Source organism: Mya arenaria, chromosome 12 (assembly GCF_026914265.1).
Source record: "Mya arenaria isolate MELC-2E11 chromosome 12, ASM2691426v1".
Lineage (NCBI taxonomy): Eukaryota > Metazoa > Mollusca > Bivalvia > Myida > Myidae > Mya > Mya arenaria.
Genome location: NC_069133.1, coordinates 6,797,759 through 6,815,516, shown reverse-complemented (window position 1 = coordinate 6,815,516; position 17,758 = coordinate 6,797,759). Strand labels below are relative to the sequence as shown.

The 17,758-nt window shown below is 38.4% G+C and overlaps 2 protein-coding genes across 5 annotated transcripts in view; one reads left to right on the top strand and one right to left on the bottom strand.

The window, feature by feature from the left end:
• Window positions 1–10,193, top strand: part of LOC128211578 (putative cytochrome P450 120) — a 32,079-nt gene extending 21,886 nt beyond the window's left edge. For 3 of the 4 annotated variants that reach the window (XM_052916537.1, XM_052916536.1, XM_052916539.1), the window contains exons 9-12: window positions 636–746; window positions 2,887–3,014; window positions 3,362–3,449; window positions 6,323–10,193. In XM_052916537.1, the coding sequence (XP_052772497.1) occupies window positions 636–746; window positions 2,887–3,014; window positions 3,362–3,449; window positions 6,323–6,652 (657 nt within the window). In that variant the 3' untranslated portion in view covers window positions 6,653–10,193. Of the gene's footprint in view, window positions 1–635; window positions 747–2,886; window positions 3,015–3,361; window positions 3,450–4,405; window positions 4,600–6,322 lie in introns of those variants that run through there. The other variant, XM_052916540.1, reaches the window with a different exon arrangement.
• A 2,429-nt stretch (window positions 10,194–12,622) lies between these two features.
• On the bottom strand, window positions 12,623–15,109 carry LOC128212478 (uncharacterized). Its single transcript, XM_052917960.1, has 3 exons — window positions 15,000–15,109; window positions 14,324–14,447; window positions 12,623–12,956 (listed from the first exon to the last, which is right to left on the bottom strand). Exons 1-3 carry the CDS (start codon window positions 15,051–15,053, stop codon window positions 12,751–12,753), a joined length of 384 nt encoding a protein of 127 aa, XP_052773920.1. The 5' UTR covers window positions 15,054–15,109; the 3' UTR covers window positions 12,623–12,750.
• Between the last annotated feature and the right edge of the window lie 2,649 nt (window positions 15,110–17,758).

The window sequence follows — 17,758 nt, the reverse complement described above, 5'->3', positions numbered from 1 at the left end:
ATTACTGTTTTATGGCTTAAACCGTTTATAACGGAAAAATGCATAAAACATCAATTTTTTAACTTAAATATAAAAATCATCAATCTAATTTTTTGTCAGCAATCTTATATAACTGGTTTCCATGGAAATTTGCAAAATTTGCAAAAATTGGCTCATTCCAAGAAGCTTTAAGTTTTGCATTAAAACATTTACATTGCTTGAACTTTTGTAGCTATTACATGGTAGGCATGCATTGTTTGTAATGAATATTCAACGTATCAACCAAATTTAACAGTTTCTTATGACTGGTTGTAATGTAGAATATAAATTATTTTAGACTTCAGACATAAAGATATAAAAAAAAAATATACAAGTACTGACATTTGTATTATTAATTGACATTGATAATGTTTGAAACCAGGCCCCGAATTGTTGAAAAATATTCAGCAGAACAGGTTTAAGTACCATATTCAATTAAGCTAAATTGCTTTCTTAAACTTAGTTATAGTTTATCAAAGCTCTTTCTCAAAGTTTACAATTTATACCACAACAAAGCTTAGCTTGATCCTGTTATAACGGACTTAAGATTATTTAAGAAATTGGGGTCTTGATTGATGACAAAATTTCAATGCCCAAAGTGTACTGTCTATGCGCAGGTTGATACCCAGAGTAGCCTGCTACACGATGAGGCCCTGCTGGAGAGGGTTCTGCTGGAGGTTCTCCGCCTCTACCCACCCTTCTTTGGAGGTCGCAGAGTCGTCACCGAGGTAGTTGCAGAGACATGATTGAAGCAATCTTGTATTATTGTTTTGCCTGAAAAGGCCACATGTACGGTAGATGTTACTTTAAGCATTTGTGATGGTGTCAGCGGCGTCCAAGATTCCTTCTGCAGATAATCAATGTTAAAGTATTTATTATCCAATCATGAGGAAACTTTTCATGTTGTTAGTTAGCATACTGTCTCGGTCAAGTTCAGTAGTTGTGAAAATTGCCTCTTTAACTTGATTGATGCCTCCTATACATTAAATATTCAAAGGTTTATATCTTGTGCAGACAATAACTGAAGTATTTATAACCCAGTTATGATGTAACTTGGTGACAGTGTTGTGGACATAATGTCTTGATCAAGTTCATTAGTGAGATCAATTGGTCTAGCAACAGGAGAGTTTTGCCCTGTTTACAGTAAAATAGGTTCATTAGGTATTATATTTTGCTTCAAGCAGGCAGCACATCTAATTTAGATGAATTCAAGTATTTAATACCTACTGTACAGTATATATTTAAACATCCAGCAATACTTTCAATCTTACAGAAGCTAATGTTATTTCGAAACACAAAAAGAATTTGTACCGGTATGTATTATTAGAAATTGTATGTACATGTATTTGGTACATTGAGAAACAACAAGCCAATGGTAAACTGTATTAATTACTAAATTTATAATACCACAATGATTTATTTTATGTACCGTATTTTCTCGACTATAAGGCGATTCGCTTATAAGACGGCCCCCTAACTTTGCCCATGAAATCTGGTGCTTTTTGTTTCAACTCGCTTATAAGACGGGGTCAATTTTTAAGCAAATCTAAAATGCTAAAATTCTTCCTAATGTGTAAAAATGTTCAAGCTCAACGGACAATTATCGACTTTCGCGGTAACTGTTTTTGTTTTACTCAAAGAATGGCGGTCAACTGTGAGCTCTCTATTTGGAGGTAGGTTAAAAATTAGTACACAAGTTTGCAGGACAGGTCGTTACTTATCGGAATTGTAATAATTAATCAATAACAACATATGTTTGTTTTAGTTTTTTTATTGAAGACACCAATGAAGTTCTTCGGCAAAATAAATGGCTTCAATAACATAACTGCGAAAAGCCGAGGCATGAATAGGTGTTTGTTTAGCAATAATGCTTGCCTTTAGGCAATATTGTCCCTTGATTGGCGACGAACATAAAGGATTCATTTTCGCATTGTCATTTGTTTGCTTAATCAATTGACAGTTAGGTACCTACATCATATTAAGATTCCAATTTATTGATTTGATATATCTGTCAAACTAATTATACTGACACGCGCCATGAGAAAAAATGCAGATATAACGGTACACTGTGTGACGTCAGAGCACGCGCGGTGAAGAGATTTCGTGTTGTTGTTTACTTAATTGCCCCATACTTGTATCAGCAGACGATATACTGGATAGACGAATACCCTATGTAAAATTTTACTGATTTTGACTTGAATCTTTTTTTAATATTTTATCGACTCGCTTATAAGACGGGTCCCCTACTTTTGGGGTAAAAATCGGGACCCAATTTCCCCGTCTTATAGTCGAGAAAATACGGTACATGTACCAATGATGTAAGAGACCTGTCACTGTATTGATGGTTAAGCATGAGAGACTGGGCTGATAGTCTGAGTGACTGGTAGGCTAAGGTTCATGAAAGTCTGGGAGACTGGGAGGCCAGCGGCCATGATTACAAACAGACTCGAGTCCAAGTCTAGACTCAGGCTCAGATAAACTTTTTTATGAAGGAACAAAAAATAATATTTATTCCATTTCTTTTACAGAAATATGTGTAAATATTAGTACAGCACTCAAATAGCAGTATATTTCTGCAAATTTCACCATCAATGCTTAGCTAGAAAGAAAGTTACAATGAAATGAAGTTTTGCCATATTGAGTCTTGAGTCTTGACTCAGACTTGCGACTGTTTGTAAACACTGCCCCAGGACTCAGACACAGAATAGCTAAATTTAAAATTGTTGTAAAAATGCTTATAAAGAAGCGACCCCCAACTGTAGTCTTGAGTTTGAATGCAAATTGAGATCTTTTGTTAACATAGGCCCAGATATGTTCCAACTGAATAAAACATGAGGAAATGAATGATTTCCAATTTGTCTTTGTCAGGATTTCAGTGCGGGTGGTTTCCGTTTCCCAGCAGGTCATGGCGTGCTCTATATGACATACACGGCTCAGCGAGACCGAGCTGTGTTTGAAGACCCAGATACCTTTAACCCTGATAGATGGACACACAAGTATGATCATCTAGCAATATACTGGAACAATACATTTACTGCTGTAGAGCTGTGCTGTCTTGTTGTAATGCATATGCATTGTAGACTGTAAAACAGACTTGTCAGAAATAGATTTTTTTTTTATATGTGTACCCAATTGGAGATAACCTCTTTTTAAACAATTTAATGTCTAATTATATCATCAATTTTAAGGCTAGTTCACAAACATTTTATCAGTTTGATTTCGTATCAAGATTTTCAAGCTACAAAATTAATAATACAAGTGTAATTTTTAACTCTGATCTTTTAAGTGATATCTGTTAAGATATTTATTAAAGAACTAACAAGATAAATGTATTTATTTTCAGAAATGCCAATGACAGGGAGCGGCTGTATTGTTTTGGAATGGGACCAAGAAAATGTGTGGGACAAAACCTTGTGTCAACGATCCTTAAGGTAGGACCCAAAACCACACGCAATATATTCACGTTATAAGGCCTCTAGCACAGGCCCCAGTATCACAAAAGTACATAACACAAATCTCAGTCTAAATCTCAACTCATTTTACCACATACAAGCTAAGTATCTTTCAAAATCATGTATTTCATTACTATTTTTAAAAACATATTTTCTTATAGACAAATTACATAATGTGTTGATTAAAACTTTTTGTCAATATCTTAAAGCTGCACTCTCACAGATTTACCATTTTTACAATTTTATTTATTTTTTGTCTTGAAAAGAGCAAATTTTTGCATAAATATCTGCAAACCAATGATATAATATTGCTGAAAAAGATCAGATTGCAGATTTTCATATTTCTGTTCAAAAATTTATGTTACTAACAGTTTAAGAAAAAGGCATAAAACATCAACTTTTGAACTTGTATATAGAAATCTGCGTTCTAATTTTTTGTTAGCAGTCTTATATAACTGCCTTCCATGGATTTTCGCAAAAATTGGCTCGTTCCAATACAAAAAATAATAAAGTTGTAAAAACGTTCAATCTGTGAGAGTGCAGCTTTAAAGAAAGCTTATTCTAGAACTAGGATGTACTTGAGTAACCGCTAAAGATCAATGAGTTGTGTTCAATAACACTTTATGCTGTTTAATATTTTTTTCTATAGAATCATGGCCAAAGTTTTTAATTAATGTATTCTGTGAGAGAATGTGCTTCTAAAAAGTGTAAAAATATATGGTATATGATTTTGAATATCTTTTGATTTCATGCAGTAAAAGTTGAGATTGAGATTATTTTTAAGTATTTTTGTTTGATATTGGGGCCACACATTGAACATATAACACACTTCTGACACAGTGCACACAAAAGAAGTAAAATTATTTGTAGATTGTACTGATATATTAATAATTCATTAAGACTTTTATTATATATAAATACATATAATTATACAGGTCGTACAACATCTTATTCTAGAGCCTGTCAGTGTAAAGTACCAAAGAACCTGCGACCCCTGTGTAGACATGCTTTGTTGTGGGGCTTGAACCTGCCACCCCTGTGTAGACATGCCTTGTAGTGGGGCTTGAACCTGCGACCCCTGTGTAGACATGCCTTGTAGTGGGGCTTGAACCTGCGACCCCTGTGTAGACATGCCTTGTAGTGGGGCTTGAACCTGCGACCCCTGTGTAGACATGCCTTGTAGTGGGGCTTGAACCTGCCACCCCTGTGTAGACATGCCTTGTAGTGGGGCTCGAACCTGCGACCCCTGTGTAGACATGCCTTGTAGTGGGGCTCGAACCTGCGACCCCTGTGTAGACATGCCTTGTAGTGGGGCTTGAACCTGCGACCCCTGTGTAGACATGCCTTGTAGTGGGGCTTGAACCTGCGACCCCTGTGTAGACATGCCTTGTAGTGGGGCTTGAACCTGCGACCCCTGTGTAGACATGCCTTGTAGTGGGGCTTGAACCTGCGACCCCTGTGTAGACATGCCTTGTAGTGGGGCTTGAACCTGCGACCCCTGTGTAGACATGCCTTGTAGTGGGGCTTGAACCTGCGACCCCTGTGTAGACATGCCTTGTAGTGGGGCTTGAACCTGCGACCCCTGTGTAGACATGCCTTGTAGTGGGGCTTGAACCTGCGACCCCTGTGTAGACATGCCTTGTAGTGGGGCTTGAACCTGCGACCCCTGTGTAGACATGCCTTGTAGTGGGGCTCGAACCTGCGACCCCTGTGTAGACATGCCTTGTAGTGGGGCTCGAACCTGCGACCCCTGTGTAGACATGCCTTGTAGTGGGGCTTGAACCTGCGACCCCTGTGTAGACATGCCTTGTAGTGGGGCTTGAACCTGCGACCCCTGTGTAGACATGCCTTGTAGTGGGGCTTGAACCTGCGACCCCTGTGTAGACATGCCTTGTAGTGGGGCTTGAACCTGCGACCCCTGTGTAGACATGCCTTGTAGTGGGGCTTGAACCTGCGACCCCTGTGTAGACATGCCTTGTAGTGGGGCTTGAACCTGCGACCCCTGTGTAGACATGCCTTGTAGTGGGGCTTGAACCTGCGACCCCTGTGTAGACATGCCTTGTAGTGGGGCTTGAACCTGCGACCCCTGTGTAGACATGCCTTGTAGTGGGGCTTGAACCTGCGAACCCTGTGTAGACATGCCTTGTAGTGGGGCTCGAACCTGCGACCCCTGTGTAGACATGCCTTGTAGTGGAGCTTGAACCTGCAACCCCTGTGTAGACATGCCTTGTAGTGGGGCTCGAACCTGCGACCCCTGTGTAGACATGCCTTGTAGTGGGGCTCGAACCTGTGACCCCTGTGTAGACATGCCTTGTAGTGGGGCTCGAACCTGCGACCCCTGTGTAGACATGCCTTGTAGTGGAGCTCGAACCTGCGACCCCTGTGTAGACATGCCTTGTAGTGGGGCTTGAACCTGCGACCCCTGTGTAGACATGCCTTGTAGTGGGGCTTAAACCTGCGACCCCTGTGTAGACATGCCTTGTAGTGGGGCTTGAACCTGCGACCCCTGTGTAGACATGCCTTGTAGTGGGGCTTGAACCTGCGACCCCTGTGTAGACATGCCTTGTAGTGGGGCTTGAACCTGCGACTCCTGTGTAGACATGCCTTGTAGTGGGGCTTGAACCTGTGACTCCTGTGTAGACATGCCTTGTAGTGGGGCTTGAACCTGCGACCCCTGTGTAGACATGCCTTGTAGTGGGGCTTGAACCTGCGACCCCTGTGTAGACATGCCTTGTAGTGGGGCTTGAACCTGCGACCCCTGTGTAGACATGCCTTGTAGTGGGGCTTGAACCTGCGACCCCTGTGTAGACATGCTTTGTAGTGAGGCTTGAACCTGCAACTTCATCTTTCAGACTGTGATAAGGGAATTATTGGAAAAATACACGTGGGAAATGGTTGCTGATCAAGACCTGCCGTGTAAGTGCCTGCCGGTTTATCGACCACGAAATCAGGTCCTTGTAAAGTTTAAATCATCCATGGGCCAGGATAGTGGCTACCTGACATCTCCTGGCTCACCCTTGTCACCCGCTTGTCCCAACTGTAAAAAGTTTGTGATGCCCTCTCCACAGGGGAGTAAAGAGGCAGTCGAAAACGAGATCGGAGTCAGGCGGGAAAACGGAACTATCCCAGGGTGTACATGCTCTTGTGAAGGAGTTTCACCTATGAAAAGGACTAGTCATTAATGCACTCTTCTAGTCTTGATTTCTCCTGTGGAGAAAACGATATTAAAATGCAAATAGTTCTATATAAATGTTGACTCATGTATAATCATGTTAAGAGATTTTCATTCATATTTCTGAAAAATGGAGTATAAATAATTACATTGTATTAATTTCCAAAAGTCTAGTTGAATGCTTTTTGTAATCAGTTGAGTGTTTTCATTTCATTGGATAAACATTTAAATCTATTTCAAATGGAGAAATAAAGCCACCTTAAGTGTAATGAAAACACTTACACAATTTGCCAGGTAAGTAAAGTAAAACTTTTAACATAATGTGTGGTTATGTTTGTGATAATGTAAATGGTTTCAAGAACTGTTGTTCATATATTTGTTTGTGCCATAGCATTTTCATTCATTTATTGTTTAGATGTTTATCACATATTGGCCAGTTGGCATTTATTCACATAATCAAGTGAGTTTGTCATTTTAGAGGCCTCTCTTGCTATAATACCCACCCATCTACTCGGAAAATATACATATCAAGGTTTTTGTGTTTTTCATTACATAAACAATTATTTTGCTTTTAGCTTGCTTAGCAGGCATCTAATGTTATGTTTTTGTGCAATGTGTTGTTGTATTTTGGTGTGCTTTATTTTACTTGTATATCAAATTATGCAAAACTTTTCGCAGCTGTATAGTTTTAAGTATATTTTTATGACGTTGGATCTAAAATTATTATTTACGCTTAGGACTTTTTTTATAGATAGTTTTGTATACTATGTTGGATCATTCATGTTTGTATGAAACTCCATTCGTGACACATGTATTTAAGAAGAGATGTGTTTAGGTGTGTTGTTTTTCAAATTCTGAGGAAAGATGTACTGACTGTTAGGCATTCTCATTCTCATTCAACAGAGGTACGCATACCATCATCACTCTGGTGTACAAGAATGCTGTTAGGGGACTCTGTTTTGATTGTGGTCTCTACTGCTTATATGCCATAAACGATATTAAAATATAATTAATTTTGAAGAAGGAACATTTTTCCTATCAACTATATTTATTGTATGATTGCCCTTATTTTGTGCATGAATTCCACCATTATTGTCACACTTGAAAAACAGTTTACTATAGTATATCATACATATGTTTATAAGTATACCAAAGTATATTATTCATGTACAATGTATACCAAAGTATATTATGCATATGTTAAAAATTATACCAAAGTATATTAAACATATGTTAATTATTTTGTGATAATTTCATATTTGTTTTGTTTTCAGAAATTATTATATAACATATTTTTTTTATTTATTTACATGGAATTGGCAAGCTTTGTGGATTTTTATAAAGTATGTTTGTTATATCATGTTACATGATTTTGTTGAAATGTATTGATGGCAGTTTCCAATGGTTTATGCAATTTTATTTTTTGTTACAAGGGCCCCTTTTTTGACCATAAATAAAGTACATGGAGTCTGGGTCGTCTCCATGGAGTCATGTTTACAGAAGCTCTATTTGAATGTATAATTGAGGTGTTTTTAATACAACAGTATTTATACTAGTTAAGTGATCTGGACACCATGCAGTCAGTTAATACTCTTCAAAACTAATTGAGGAGGGGACAGAAGTGTATTATAAATGTAAAATGAGTGTATGGAATGTATACTAGCAGAAGAATGAACTGCATTTGTATACACATATGAAATGTTTCTTAAATAATGTCAAGTTACTTGATGACCACATGTTGTTTATCTCAAGTATTTGACACATCAATGTAACTGTGATACATAGAAGTTTATTTCTCAAAGCATGGGTCACAGTACTAATACCTATACAGATGCAGAGAAGTTGTGTAATTCGTCCGGTTGCTCAGTCGGTAGAGCACTCCACCATGTAAACGGGGCGACCCGGATTCAATCCCGGCTCTGTCTTCACATTTTCCCACCCTGTGAGACATGGGATAATTTTTCTGAAGTTAAACATCTATGCAACTTTCTTTTTTTAGCTCACCAGAACATGAAGTGCTCAAGGTGAGCTATAGTGATCGGTCTTTGTCCGTCGTCCGTCAGTCTGTCCGTCAACAATTGCTTAAAAAACATCTCCTCTGAAACTACTTGGCCAAATTCAATGAAACTTCACAGGAAGCTTCCTTGCGTGTCCCTCTACAAAAAATACAATAAGGGGTCACAATTGATCAACAACAAAAACAGCAACAACAACAAAATGGCTGACTTCCTGTTTTGCTTTAAAAAAAAAACCATCTCCTCTGAAACTACCTGTCTAAATTCAATGAAACCTAACTGGAAGCTTTCTTGGGTGACCCTCTTCAAAAATACAACAAGGGATCACGATTGATTAACAGCAACAACCAACAACAACAAAATGGCCAACTTCCTGTTTTGCTTTAAAAAAACATCTCCTCTAAACCCAACTCTCCGAATTCAATGAAACTTTACAGGAAGCTTCCTTGGGTGACCCTTCTACAAAAATACAACAAGGGGTCGCGATTGATCAACAACAACAACAATCTGGCCGACTTCCTGCATTAAAAACATCTCCTCTGAAACTTCTTGGCAAAATTCACTGACACTTTACATTTACAGGAAGTTTCATTGCATGACCCTCTACCCTTTGCTTAGGTGAGCGTTTTAGAGCCATCATGGCCCTCTTGTTTAAAGATGTACTCTTACTCCAAAAAAAGGTTTACAACAATTAATAATATTGTTTTAATATTCAAAAAAAAGATGAATAAATGTTGAAAACAATGGTTCTTATGAAGCATACTGAGTTTAATTTGAAAGAAATGTGCATAAATCGCCATATTTCTACCTTATGAGACTATTGTAGATCACAATAAAACTTTTAGCATTCACCAATCATTTAATGTTTTTGTGTTTTCCGTTATTAAATACAGGGTTACAAATTTGTTATCAGTAATAAATATTTTCCTTAAATGCATAATTTAGTAAGTATTTAAAGGTTTATCAGTCAAAATTGATGTTTGTTATATATGTTTATGTAATGATTTTGAGTGTCACTTTAAGGAACCGGTATATTTTTGGCATGCCCAGTTTCTTAATTCTGCTAGTATATAAAGAAGATCATGTTATTATGAAGTCAGTCAGTTGAGGAATATCAGTTCAAAACTATGACAAATGCAGACTAGTGCAATACGTATTACATACCTATGTTATCATATACAGGTGGTTCTTAAGGACAAACCCACTGTGACTGTTTTTCTTCCATATCTGATCAAAGGAGGAGATACATAGTTCTCTTTGTTAGTTACGCCCCAATAAAAGGGCTTTATTGATAAATCCAACATTTGATAACATTTCTCTCTTCACAAGTTAAAGTAATCTTGGCAAAACAGGCATGTATGTATTTACAGTATTGGCCAATTTCAACCCACATTGCAATATTTAAAATTGGCCGTAAATATATATAAAAGCACCTGCAATCTATTTATTAGTAGAACATACTTGGAATTGTTATTATGTCTAAGAAGCACGTGTTATGTTATCCCGGTGGTCTGTTTGTATGAGCGAGGCAATAAACAACATATACTATATACATTCTGTGTTGTTAACCTGTTATTAAAATTTCATACATGTAGTTATTACTGATTGTTCATCTGGACAACGTGTACCTTTAAGATGTATTTTCATAGTGGTCGAACTGTGTTGTTTATGGACGAAGTGTCCGTTTAAGATGAATGAGAAGTGTTTCTCTAATCGGAGTTTAAACCAAATTTCCTTAAGTTTCTAGCACCGTTCGTTCGATAGGGGTGTTTTAATTGAAGTTGTTTTAGTTCATGTATTGACGAAAATTGAGACTGACAATTCCGACTGCTTTTTAGAACTTCACAGATAGGGGCGGCGTTAAACCGTGGATCAGCCTAAATAACCATAACCATACCGCAGAGCATCTTTAGTAACCGACAGGGGAAGTGCTATACCGCAGAGCAGCCTTAGTAACCGATAGGGGAAGCGTTGTACCACAGAGCAGCCTTAGTTACCGAAAGGGGAAGCGTTGTACCGCAGAGCAGCCTTAGTTACCGATTGGAGAAGCGTTATACCGCAGAGCAGCCTCAGTAACCGATAGGAGAAGCGCTTTACCGCAGAGCAGCCTTAATAACTGATAGGGGAAGCGTTATACCACAAAGCAGCCTTAGTAACCGATAGGAGAAGCGCTTTACCGCAGAGCAGCCTTAGTAACCGGTAGGGGAAGCGCTATACCGCAGAGCAGCCTTAGTTACCGATAGGGGAAGCATAATACAGCACAGCAGCCTTAGTTGCTGATAGGGGAAACTTTATACCACAGAGCAGTCTTAGTAACCGATAGGGGAGGCGCTTTACCGCAGAGTAGCTTAAGTTGCCAATAAGGGAAGCGTTATACCGCAGAGCAGCCTTAGTAACCGATAGGGGGAGCGTTATACTGCAGAGCAGCCTTAATAACTGATAGGGGAAGCGTTATACCACAAAACAGCCTTAGTTACCGATAGGGGAAGCGTTATACCACATAGCAGACTTTGATTGATAGGGGAAGCGTTATACCGCAGAGCAGCCTTTGTTGCCGATAGTGGAGGCGTTTTACCGCAGAGCAGCCTTAGTTGTCGATAGCTTTAGTAACCGACAGCGGAAGCTTGGCTGATAATGGAAGCGTTATACCGCAGAGCAGCCTTAGCTGCCGATAGCCTAATAACCGACAGGGGAAGCGTAACTGATAGGGGAAGCGTTATACCGCAGAGAAGCCTTAGTAACCGATAGATGAAGTGTTTTACCGCAGAGCAGTCTTAGTTGCCGATAGGGGAAGCGTTATACCGCAGAGCAGCATTAGTTGCCGATAGCCTTAGTAACCGACAGGGGAAGCGTTGCCAATAGGGAAAGCGTTATACCGCATAGCAGCCTTAGTAACCGATAGGGGAAGCGTTATTCCGCACAGCAGCCTTAGTTGCCGATATGAGAAGCGTTATACCACAGAGCAGCCTTAGTAACCGATAGGAGAAGCGTTGTACCACAGAGCAACCTTAGTAACCGATAGGAGAAGCGTTATACCACAGAGCAGCCTTAGTAACCGACAGGGGAAGCGTTACCGATAGGGGAAGCGTTGTACCACAGAGCAGCCTAAGTAACCGATAGGGGAAGCGCTTTACCGCAGAGCAGCCTTAGTTGCCGATAGGGGAAGCGTTATACCGCAGAGCAGCCTCAGTAACCGATAGGAGAAGCGCTTTACCGCAGAGCAGCCTAAGTTGCCGATAAGGGAAGCGTTATACCACAGAGCAGTCTAAGTTACCGATGGGGGAAGCGTTATATCGCAGATCAGCCTGAACTACCTATTGGAGAGGCGTTCCGCAGAGCAATGTTATTTAGTTCGGATATTTAACTTCTCAAATAGCGTCATCTGACCAAATCACCAATTATATAACTCGGAAAAGGTTTTGCTCGGGACACCATCACGCCATATGTCGATTCTTTCCCATCCTTTACGTATTTTACAGGAAGAGTATGTACAAGCAAAACTTTGCCTTATCTGTCCAAATTTCGTGTTTGTCCAATAAATCTACATACCATGAAAGGATTTCGAAATAATTTGGCACAATTAGTCAGACCATGTACATGTACCTTCAATAAAAAAAGTCACACATCGGGGTCAAAATAACCACGCCAAAATGTATACTAGATCAACGTGCAATGTGCACGCTTCGGTAGTGTGCCTGCTTGCTTTTGGCATCACCCATGGGTCAAAGGTCAGATGTACATTTCTCTGTCCGCCCCAGAACAACATTATTTTTCCGCCAAGGTGAGAAAGTTGAAATAACTTGAAATGACGTCTTGTTCAAGCACCGTATAATATTCCTTCAGTGTCAAGAGAACGAGCCAAACGTCAGAGAGTCGTGTTTGGTGACTGATGTGTGGTCCTCCAGGCAATTACTGTATTTCAAAATATTTTGTACAGACGGTAATCAAGACATCTTTGACTAAAATATTTTAACTATTATTTATTGATATATATCAGATTGCATAGCGCTCTTTTCATATATACGATAAAAGTTCAAAGGCGTTGAAAATTATGTCCTACGATTGTTATTTGTACTTATATCTGACAATTGCTTTAAGGGCTCTGTGTAGCTTGTGGTGCACATTTATAGCTCCCGGGGCCCGGGTGGTAGACCATGGACCGCTTGCCACCCGGCCCCGCAGTCACCGTCGGTTCCGGGACCCACTGGCACGAGTAGCCGGAAGTACACCCACAATGGCCGTTAGCGTGCTCAAAAACGTCACAATGATCCCCGGCTGGCCTATAGGCTTCACAGACTCCTGGAAATTTGAAAAAGTTTATGAATTAGATAAATAAGAACTGAATAACCGTTTTTACAGCTTTTCTATTTTTTGTCTTGGAAAGAGCATTTTTTTGCGTAAGTATCTGCAAATCAACGATAAAAGATTGCTTACAAAAGATTAGAGCGCAGATTTGCATATTTTCGTTCGAAAATTAATGTTTTATGGCTAACGGTTTTAAGAAAAATGCATAAAACATGAACTTTTTAACTCAAATATAAAAATCAGCCATCTAATTTTTTGTCAGCAGTCTTATATAACTTGTTTCCATGGATTTTCGCAAAAATTGTCTCATTCCAAGACAAAAAATAAAAAAAGTCGTCAAAACGTTCAATCCGTAAGAGTGCAGCTTTAACATAATGCGACCTTCACAGTTTCACCAAGTTGTATTGCTGTGGTTCGTTGTTTGCGACGGGTTTAATAAAATATAGTACTGAAACATATCTTTGAAGATATGCCAAACAAAAATGAATTTGTTGTTTCGCAAGTAGGCATTGGGTACCATCCGTGAATCCCTACACTTAGACAAATTGCAATACCTCTGATGCATCGTGGTTTGTCAGGATAATCCAAAAGTAAAAACGTTCTTTGAATGTAAAACCCGTCCTGTACTTGCCGGGCAGCGGTCTCACTGCATGGGTCTGTCAAAATCCGACCTGTCCGGAATCAGCCGTAGCGTATGTTCCCAATTTTGCCCAGAGCAAGATATCCACATAATGCCCCAGTCAATTGTAATGGGCCGTGTTTTTACCTTCCCGGTGGCCACGAAGTGCCGGGTGGATGCGGTGTTTTTTCTTCGCGCCAAATAGGAATGGGCCCTACCTAGGGTCCCTAGGGTGCTAGGGCATTTAGCCGGGATTTTACCATCACTTCGTCCTTGCAGGACGGGGATTTTACCCTAGCTTGGCTGAACTGTCCCCGCTTATCCCCGGACCGTGGGACCGTGGTTACAACATTCGGAACTCCTCGGCCATTTTATCGAAAACAACCTCGGATGTATTTGGATGGTTTACACACTCAAAAAGTGGTACGTTTAGTCCGCTGCAAGTAGATCGCGTAGTAATTTTATTTAGCAGTTAAACTTTGTGACTTAACTCTTGGGATTCTTCATTATGTTTGCTATAAAACAATTCAATGACAATAAATTTAAACTTAGATCAATAAATACAACTCTAAAACACTACATTTAACTAATGATATAATTCAAATTTTTACGAACTACTTCAACAGATGTACCGGCATACATCCGAGGTTGTTATCGATAAAATGGCCGAGGAGTTCCGAATGTGGTTACAACTGACTGGTGCATATATAAAATACATATTAAACGTTTTGGTGTACATTACCCGTATCAGAGTGAAGGCTGGGTCCGCCGAGTGTTAGCTGACGCTTGCTGACCACGAGGAATTCTGGCCGGATGTAGCAGCACTCGCCTGAACCACAGTCAACGTCCGTGTGACACACAGTCGCCTATAGTGGCAAAAACACTACAAATGCAGGACATATTCGAGTGAAAGTGAGTGGTCACTTAATTGAGGACGTAATGTATCATATAATTTTAGGGAAATGTTAGCATTTGAACTTGGTACCATGAGTGTATGTGTATCCAAACGTGGTGATTGACCTTAGTGCCACCGAGTGCTGTGGACAGTTGTGATAATTTCATTAATTTCATTAATAATATACCTATGTCTGTATCCTTGATTTTGTACCCAAATGAAAGACATGGGTGTTAAGCAGGACCATTTGCACCATTTGGAATTAAATTTCGTTTATGAAGTTTCAGAGGGTTTCATGATACGAAATATGTGTGCCATATATTACTATATGATAATAAATGTATGTGTCGATACTAAGTTTGAATTATAAATAAAACAGTGGAAACTACATAGATAAACACAGAAGCATTCAGTAACGTTTATTTTAACCAACATTTGTGTAATGGCAAAAGACCAACTTTAACAAACACAAGTTTAATTTATGTTGGTTATATTTCTGGTATCGAAACTTTGAAAAAAATACCTCTGAATGTCCAATCGCAAGAATAACTATAAGACATCCTGTGATGGCAAGCATTTTGTTGATTTATGCTGACTGACTGAAGAAATGTCGTTCAACTTGGATTTAAATACAATTTCTTATCTCCGATGGCACTTCATGACCTTGTTTTTATAGACAAAATGAAAATAATGCCACGATTTCGATGTTCCAAATTTTGAGACGAACACTCCTCAAAATTGTGCACGAAACCGGACCATAGGTAGCTGCACTTATACATGACCTAATCACGGTCATGGAGGATACATACATAGATAATAAATACACATTATAAACACATATATAGAGTCTATGAAATCTATTAAATGGAAGAAAACAACACAATGGTGTTTATTACATTTGATCAGTGCTCGCTAAGTTGTCTGAAGGACTTACATGTTATCCGCAATACTAAAATATCCATTGCTTATTTTACAATCATCCATTATTTGACGACGTTGTGCAGACACTGTTCAAACAGTGGATTTTTTTCTTATTGGAGCGTTATTTTGCAGTGTTTTAGTGAGTTGGATTATCCCAAAGAAATCCATTCTGAATATGAAACATTTGACTGACTTCGATTCACCACAAAACCGTGCACTGATCATGCGTCGCTTACTGAATTAAATAGGTAAAAATACCGAATTTAAAATTTCACCCCCCCCCCCCCTTTAGCATTTGGATAAGATAAGATAAGATAAGATAAGATGGGATGAGATGAGATGAGATAAGATGAGATAATATAATGTTTATTTTGAGTCGGCAAGATAGCAACAAGTACAATTACAAGTATAAGCTTGTGTGAGCTTTTTAACCGACTATGTTTTAACATACAGTATCTAGCAGTGAGTTCCACAACACCGGAGCAGCATACTTGAAATATTTTTTACCGTTTGCAGTTGTTCCTGCATCTAGAATCTGATGTATATTGGACTATTTAAAGTTTATATGTGTTACTTATTTTGACAACAGATAAAACAGGTGGAGCTATTTTGTTTACAATTATGAGCGGTTTTAGAGCAATAGTCCTCATTCTACGATCATGTAAGGCATATTTAATTAAGAAATATTTCAGTGGAAGTGGATGAATGATCATCATATACAAATCGAATAGCTCTCTCCTGAAACTTTCCCATTTTCTTAGTGTTTTTTTTTCAGTATAAAGGTGCCAAGCTAGGGAACAGAAGTAAAACATTTACAGTACAAAAGTATAAAAAATATTGTAAGTCTATTTAATCTATTTACGTTTTGACCTCATCTCTTAAGCATGTTGACTCGCTATGTGGCCTTCTTAAAAATATTACTGATGTGAGTATCAAACATAAACTTGCAGTCAATATCCACTCCAAGGTGACAAGCTAGCAGTTTTCTTGTCAAAAGTCTGAAATTTAAAAGGGTTGGCGTACATACAGTTATATTGGAATCAGTCAACAAGAATCCTGCTCTCATCTTGTAGCACATGGATACATAAATAAGTTCGTCAAACTGAGGAGAGTGAAAGGAGATGGTTTTATCATCTGCATAGTTGTATAGGGTGCCTCTATAGATAACAATGAATATTTCATTGATAAAAACATTAAAAAGCACTGGCCCTAATATAGATTCTTGAGCATGGAACACGTACCCTTTTGCAGTTCAGCCCATGAAAGTAGCTAATGTATATTTCCTACTATCAGTCAAGTTAGACTCAAATTATTTGGTTGAATTGTCAGAAATTCCGTATGCAGACAGTTCATGAAATAAAATATTATTATTATTATTATTATTATTATTATTTATTATTATTATTATTATTATTATTATTATTATTATTATTATTATTATTATTATTATTATTATTATTATTATTATACCACATTTATATAGCACTCTTTTCATATGACATATACGTTCAAAAGTGCTTTACATTTCTATACATTTTATAAATGCAGGCATACAGCTCAAAGACAGCATCAATCGTACTATACAAGTTGAGCATAAAGCAATCATTTTAAAAAATAAATAAAAATAGATATTCATATAAGAATGTTACCATATATTTTCAAAAAAGAAAGGAGTTTTCAGAGATCTTTTAAAAGAGTCTATAGTGTTTGAGTTCCGTATTCCCAGTGGAAGCGCATTCCACAACTTTGGACCAGCACTTGCATAGCAACGATCACCATATGTAACAGTACGGGATCTATTATGAGGTAGGTATCCAAATGCTTTAGACATGTCCATGAGGATGGCAGCAACCAGGGGCATAGCTAGCCCTCTATTCATGTGGATTCATAATTTATTTAATACTGGAAAATGGATAGTTTTAGGATAATAAATGAACAAATAATCCCTTTACTCGGCAGATTTGTTTTCTCTAAAATAGCAAACAACTAAGCCCGATTATGGTAATAGCATTCAGGTTGTCTAACAGACGTCTAATTTTTCTGTCCTTTTTGCCATTGAACTGTATAATTACATTTTCAATCTCAATGTCCTGGATATGTATGTAACAGCATGTATAGTCAAGTACGAATACTGTAACTTTGGCTTTGTCAGTTTATTTTTTGCCAAAATCATGTGGACTCAGCCGTGTACTCGCGTATTGGCAGATACGCGCCTGGCCCGCGACAACATATGCATTACTTTCTAAAGCACGTTTCCAGTACATTATTTCATGGCACGGATATTCGACGACATTTTTCATACACCCTGATGTAATATTTTTTTTAAAGCTGCACTCTCACAGAGGAACCTGGTCAAATAGC